We start from the raw sequence: 7500 nt of genomic DNA on the forward strand, positions 1-7500 counted from the left end.
GAGGAGGAGGAGGAGGAGGAGGAGGAGGAGGAGGAGGAGGAAAGAGGAGGAAGCGTGGAAGCCATGGTGTGTGTGTGTGTGTGTGTGTGTGTGTGTGTGTGTGTGTGTGTGTGTGTGTGTGTGTGTGTGTGTGTGTGTGTGTGTGTGTGTGTGTGTGACACAGGTGAGATGAAGAGCGGCAAGGCAGACAGGTATAACGGAATTAGGAAGACAGGTAACGAGGTGGATGCTTGAAATGGTGGAGGAGGAGGAGGAGGAGGAGGAGAAGGAGGAAATTGTTGAGAAGTGGAGGAACATGAGCAGGAATATAAGTAAGTGAACATATTCGAGAAACAAAATAAAATAAAAACGTAAGGAAATGCAAGGAAATGAAAAAAAATAGGTTGATAAAAATGAAGACTAAGAAAAGATGCATTTTTTGGGAAGACAAAATAAATAATAGAAGGAAGAAAAGAAAAAAAAACCTGCGAATCAACTGCGGAGAGAGAGAGAGAGAGAGAGAGAGAGAGAGAGAGAGAGAGAGAGAGAGAGAGAGAGAGAGAGAGAGAGAGAGAGAGAGAGAGAGAGAGAGAGAGAGAGAGAGAGAGAGAGAGAGAGAGAGAGAGACAAGCTTGAAATAGAAAGTGAAAAAGAAAATACGAAAGAAAACAAAAACATGAAAGCAAAGAATTGGAGAGAGAAAGAAAGAGAAGAAAGGAAGGCAGGATGACAGAAGTGTTTACGTGGAGGGAGCAATCACAAAGGGAGGAGGAAATGTGAGAAGAGGTGAGAGGGAAGGCGAGAAGAAATGGAGAGGAAATGGGACGAACGGGAGGGAGGAAACAGGAGGGGAAGGGAGGAAACAGGGGAAGGAAGAGAGGGGGAGGGAAGAGGTAGAATGGGGTTCAAAGAGGTGTTTACCCCGTGCCAGTCACAGCAGGGAAGGGGAGAAGAAGGAGGAGAAGGAGAAGTGGGGGGGAGGTGAGTGATGGCCGCCGCTGCCACTTGGAACACGGCAGGAAACTTGAAAAACAGATCAATAAATCACTGCAAAAAAGCACAAATATAGAAAGAAAAAAAAAATCAAGTGTCTGCACTCACCTCATTAATCCGCTTCCTTTTCTTCTCACCGGCGAATGTAAACAGATCAGAAGAAAAACAGCAACAACAACGACAACAGCAGCACAACATGAGAGAAAAGTCAAAGGGAAAAACTGTCCATTCCAACAACACTAAGACTGAAGCAAAGCAGAGGGTCATTGCAATGCTCTATATGTGGAGACAGACAGACAGACAGACAGACAGACAAAACAGACAGGTACACGAACAGACAGACAGACAGCTAGAGTAACGTAACTGTTAGCCAATGCACAGAAGAGTCCAAGAAGGTGATATCGAGTGAGTGAAGTGAATGTGTGTGAAGGTGAGTGACAGTGAGACGCTGCCGGCACATGCTGACAGCTGCTTGGGGGGGAGGAGGGGCGCAGGGAGAGGTGAGGGGCGGGGAGGTGAGGGCGTAGGATGGAGGTAAGGGAGGGAGGGTTGAGGTATTAAAGGACACTGCTCTCAGGACTACCTCATCAAGTCAACAGGTAAACACTAAGGTACTCACCCGCACTGCTGGTCGACGCGCCACTAAAACACTGAAAGGACCCAGCACGTGGTTAGAAAGACTCAGGTGAAGGAACAGGTGACCTCAGACCGGAGGGGGGGGGAGAAATAGCATAACACTCCCCCCGACCTTACCCCTCCACCTTGAGTATTTTGGGGTGAGGTGGGAGGCAAGAAGGAAATAGTGAATGAATGAATGAATAAGGGCGAGTGAGTGAGTGATCCGCCGCCTCACCTTCCCTCTCAATACAAGTGCAGCTTCCGCACACCTGTCGAGGGGGAGGAGGCTGCGGGCAGGTAAGCAGGTAGGATCAGACAAGTAGGCAGGTGAGGAGGGAAGGTGACTGGGCGAAAAGGAGAGCTGAAAGGAGGGGAATAGATGGGAGGAAGGGAAAAATGAAAGAGGGCGTGTTACAAGCAGCGTGACAGGTGTGAGCACGTGGCTTACACCTGCAGGGTTAGGATGACAGGTGTGACGGGTAGCGGTGAGGGAGGGACGAGAGTAACCGTGAGAGAAGATTAGGGAGGAAGAGGAGAGGAGCGGATAAATTCAGGACACTCTCTCTCTCTCTCTCAAGCTGCCACTCCAGAAAGATGCAGGAGCGTGGGTGAGGGCGAGAGATACCGAGGAAGAGGAGCAGAAAGGGATATGATGAGTGGCGAGGAGGAGATGGAGGAGGTGCCCTAGCATGAGGCAGAGGATGAGGTGAGGAAGAAAGAGGGAGGAAGATGAGGGAGGAGGGAAGAGGCTGAGGCTGAGGAGGTCTATCTGAGGGAAGAGAAGGAAAAGGATGGAGGGAGAAGTGGAAGGAGATGAACCTGAATGAATGAATGAAGGAGGGAATGAAGGAAGAGAGGGAGGAGTCTGTAGGTGGGAACGAATGAGAGGAACTTGAAGGAGGGAGCGGTGAAGGAGAGGAACCTGAGGGAGAGGTGGAAGGGAGGCGGTGAGGACGGGAAGCGAAGACGGCGACCTACCATCGGTTCGTCCGAGTTCTTCTGGAACTGGACCAGCCTGACCCTCGTGATGTTCTCCATGTCCACGTCCCCGTTGGCCGGGTCCACCTCGTCCCCGCCGTTGAGGTACGGCAAGAGGGGCGGCGGCGTCACACGGATGGCCTCGTCTCCGTACACCTCGTGCGCCACCACATCGTGTGCCTGAAGCAGCGCCTGCAGGGTGGGCAGCGAACACACGCCCGTTAGTCACTACAGCACCGTTAGCCAGGGCGGGGCGCTACTGGCGGGGGAGGTCAGGGGTGGTGGGGGAGGTGAAGGTGTCAGGGGCAGGCAGGGAGTGAGCGAGGCAGCGGCGGCGGTGTGCACTCCAGGCCGTGGTGGTGGTGGTGGTGGTGGTGGTGTGAGGCAGAGTGGGTGAAGAAATGGTGCAGTGGTGGTGGTGGTGAGAGTAGTGGTAGTGGTGAGTGGTGGTGGTGGTGGTGGTGGTGGTGGTGATTGCATTACAGGAGGTGCAAGAGTTACTGGTGAATTATATCAAGGAAGGAGGAAGGAGGAAGAGGAGAGTAATAACAAGTGTGTGGTGAAGAAGGGAAGGAGGCTACAGAAGAGGTGTCAGAGAGGTGGTGGTGGTGGTAGTGGTGGTGGTGGAGGGGTGGAAGTGCTGTGCTGTGCTGTGCTGTGTGTGTCTGTGTGCGTGTATGTGTGCAGGGGATGGGAGGGCGGGATGGGGGCTGAATCAGGTAAAGGGACGGGACAATACAATAAAACACTAACACAGTATACAAAATGACAATACATAAAAACTAAAACTAAAAACTTAAAAATAAACTTAAACTTACATATTGAACAAAAAACAAGAAAACGCAATAAGACAACGATGGGAAGGAATAGGAGATAAAGGAGGCATAAGGAGGAGGAAGAGAGAAGAACGGGAGAGGGACACACAGGGGAAACAAAATTACAAGTGGAGAGAGGGAGAGACGCGAAGGCAGAAGGAAGGAGAGGCACAGGGAACAAGGAAAAATTAAGCAGAGTAGTTATGAGAAGGAAGCAGAAGAAAAGGGAGGAGGAGGAGGAGGAAGAGAAGGAGGAAGAGGAGAATTTCAGATTAGCAGGCAAGCATGGAGGGAAAGAGATGATACGAGAAAAAGAAGAATAAAGAGTGAAATAGGAGATAGAAGGAGACGGAAAAAGAAAGGAAAGGAAAGAGGAATTAAAGATACACAAAGAAACAAGAGACAAGAAACGGAAGACGAAAAAGAAACTGAAAAAAACCCTGAAATACGAAGACATCCGGAAAAAAGGAAAAAAAAAAAAAAAAAAAAATAACAGGACTGAAAAAAAAAAAAAACTGAGGCGTGGATATGAACAAGTGGAGTGACTGAGTGGAGTGGATGAGAGTGGATGAGCAAACATGGATTACAGCGGTGAATACATGCGCTCAGGGCGGGATTAAGCGGCTAAGGATAATGAGAGGCGGGGAGCATGCTGGGATTACAAAGTGACTGGGCGTGGGAGTGGTAATGGGTTAATGGGGAGCTTTGAAGGATGAGCTTATTAAGGGTGAGGGATTGACTGCTTGGGATGCACGGTGAGGGGTAAGGTGGAGACAAAGGGAGGCAAGGGGAAGAGTCATAGTACAGGTGAAATTAATGGGTTTCGTGTATAGTTCCTTTTTTTTTTTTGTTATGGAGTGAAAAAAAAGGGGGGGGGAAGATATAGAGAAGAATCGTGGAGGAAATGAGTACTGACAGAATAAGAGTGTATGGGAAACTTGAAATTTTGTGTAATGGAGGAAAAAAAGATGAAAGACTAGAATAAGTATGGAGAAAATCAAATAAAAAAAAAGTATGAGAAACCTGTACTTCAGTTTAACAATGGAAAGAAAAACAAGGTAAAAGCAGATAGAAAAAAGCAGGTAAGAAACAAATATCGGAGTACAAAAGTAAAGAATTAAAGATATATTTACTCACATAGGAAAGACGCAAAGTAGAAAAAAAAATTATTGAAGGGAAGTTTTTAGGTGTGTCTGTTCATGATGTTCGTGGATGAAGAGAAAATACAGTAAAAAATATACACTACAAATGACTCGTGTTGGGATCCTTATTGAAGTAGAAAGAGGTGGAGCAGAGGAGAGAAGAGTGTGTGAGAGGGATGCTGTGAGAGATTACTGGGAGTGACACGAGGCCCTAAGAGTGCTGGGGAGTGGGAGAGGGGATGCAATGGGAGAGAGGGAGAGAGAATGCATTGTGGGAGAGGGAGAGGGAATGCAATGGGAGAGTGAGAGAGGAGGTGCTATGATGAGTGGGAAGAGGAAAAGGTTTAGTGTAGAGTGGGATGTGAATGTGGAGAAGGCTGTGGAGGGGTGAATAGGGTGTGGAGAGGTGCGTGGGGGTGTCTCTTTGGATGGTGGATGGGGAGTTACAGGTTGTTGGTGAGAAGTGGAGTGTGGAGTGGTGTGGAAGGAGTGGTGGTGGGAGTGTTACGAAATGTTACGTTCAGGCAAAAGTGTTATGTGACCCGCAAACTGGACACCGTCACTAATAATAATAATAATAATAATAATAATAATAAAACAATAATAATGATAAATGATAGTAATACATTTCAAACTTATCCAACAAATTCCTCCATCATGAAATAAGCCGAATGACATTATACATTTCTTTCCCCACAGAGAAGAAACTATTTAATATCACAATGACATGATGAGTATTACCAATTGGAATTCTTTGGTGAACATTATTATTATTATTATTAAACACTGTCCAGGGTGCGAGGCAGTGGTGGTGGTGGTGGTGGTGGTGGTCTCGAGAAGCTAAATGTAAGAGTATTGAAGGTCATCACAGCTCTTACAGATAATACCAAGGGGAACAAGAGGGGAGATGTATGTAATATATAAAAAAGCGAGATGTTAAGAAAAGTCATTAGGAAAAAATCATACAGTAGCAAACATGCCTTAATTAAATAAAAAAAAGATACATCACCGCGCACCAACTCAAGCACACGCACACCCACACACACACACCCACACACACACACACACACACACACACTAAAATCAATCCTACAGCAAAAAGTTCATTAATCAAAACACTCTTCAGTCAATCAATTCAATCCATCTAGCAATATTAATCATAATCAACCATAATAATAATGATAATACTAATAACAGCAGCAATAATAATAATAATAACAATAACAAGTCACAGTAATAATAGTAACATTAGCAATAAACCTCTAAGAATAGTAATGGTTAAATCACACACTGTCAGTCAAAATTATAATCAAAAATAGAATCAAATCATAAGTACACACAGCAATAATGGAAATCTGCAACAAATCAGCCTCATTTGTTCAAACTAATGGGACCAAACAGGTGTGAACAGGTGTGACCACGTGGCTATGTCAACTCCAAACTACATGTACTCTCTCTAGTGATGTGTGAATGTCAATCAGCAGAAAACAATGCATGTCATTCGTAACCGTTCAATGCACGTGCGCATGCGGAGTACGGAGTGAGAGGTGGAGTGGGAGTGAATCGAGTGAGACAAGTGAATGAGAGAGAAGTCAAGTGGGTGAGGGATGATTGAAGAGAGACAATGAATGAGTGGATGAGTATAGAGCGTGATTGAAGAGAGGTAGAATGAGTGAGTGAGTGAGTGAGTGAACGAGTGAGAGTGATTGAAAGTACACCTATGATTGAAGAAAGAGGTAGGAAGAGAATGAGCGAAGTGAAGGAAGGATGGATGGAAGGAAGGAAATGAGAGAGAGAGCGAGCGGTGAAGATGAAAAATGACAGTGAGGCGAGGGAGTGAGCAAGTGAGTTCGTGAGTGAGACAGTGAGGGATGAGAGAAGAGGGAGGATGGGAAGGAGAAAATTAATGAGTGAGTGCGTGCGTATGTGTGTGTGTGGGTGTGCGAGGTGCGATGAGGGATGGGGCGTGTTAATGAGTTTGTGAGCGAGGGAATGAGTGAAGGTGAAGGAGGCGGGGCGAGAGAATATGAAAAATAACATAATAAGGCGATTAACTGATGGTCTGTGTGTGTGTGTGTGTGTGTGTGTGTGTGTGTGTAAAACCTTCAATGAAAGATGATCGTGAATCTGTGAAGGCTAAAATTTCATGAACGTTAATTAGAAAAGTAGAAAAAAAAGTAAAAATGAGAGCAAGTATTTCATGAAAGACAAGAATAAAAAAAAAAATGAAAATGTATAACTGATGAAAAAAAAAAAAAAAAAAAAAATGTGGACATGAACAGAAAACATGAGAAAATCCTATTAACATAAGACGCAAGAGTTTTCATTATAAAAAAAGGAAAAAAAAAAAAAACATTATGGCAAATATGAACTTTAAATATAAGCAAACGAAGTGAAGAGAACAAATAAAACAAGAAAACTTAAAAAAAAACACAAATTTTCTTTTTTCCACATGAGAAAATGAAACAAAGGAAATAATCTATATAAAACTTGACCTAAACACGTCTCACCTTCAATGCAAACCCAACACGAGACGAACCCAAGAATAAATAAATAAATAAATAAACAAATACTCTTGACTCGCCTGAACCCAAACTAAGAACTTGCCTGAACAAAATGAAACTATCTCATCAAATCGACCCAGAGAGAGAGAGAGAGAGAGAGAGAGAGAGAGAGAGAGAGAGAGAGAGAGAGAATTCCCGGAACCCAACTACTTCCCCTCTTCCTAAAATCAAGACAATAAATCCCAAACCAAACGTGAACCACCAATGAACCAGCGAGCCATAGAACCCACGACACTCATTTAGAACCAGAAGTGAACCAGAAAGAACCAAAGAAAGGGAAAGAGCGGAGGAATCTATCAACAAACAAGAATAAAAGTGAATGAAAAGAAAACACAAACGGAAAACGAGATCATTTACTGGAGAGCTGCCATGAAAAATTGACTCTCGCTTTATTCAATCCATCTCTTAATT

General features: G+C 44.8%; 1 protein-coding gene across 8 annotated transcripts in view; it reads right to left on the reverse strand.

Moving 5' to 3' along the window:
- Nucleotides 1-7500, reverse strand: part of LOC123511259 (la-related protein Larp4B-like) — a 567482-nt gene that overhangs the window by 69869 nt on the left and 490113 nt on the right. For all 8 annotated transcript variants that reach the window (XM_045266991.1, XM_045266993.1, XM_045266994.1 and 5 more), the window contains exon 2: nt 2569-2760. In XM_045266991.1, the coding sequence (XP_045122926.1) occupies nt 2569-2760 (192 nt within the window). The remainder of the gene's footprint in view (nt 1-2568; nt 2761-7500) is intronic.

This window comes from Portunus trituberculatus, chromosome 31 (genome assembly GCF_017591435.1).
Source record: "Portunus trituberculatus isolate SZX2019 chromosome 31, ASM1759143v1, whole genome shotgun sequence".
In the NCBI taxonomy this organism is placed as follows: domain Eukaryota; kingdom Metazoa; phylum Arthropoda; class Malacostraca; order Decapoda; family Portunidae; genus Portunus; species Portunus trituberculatus.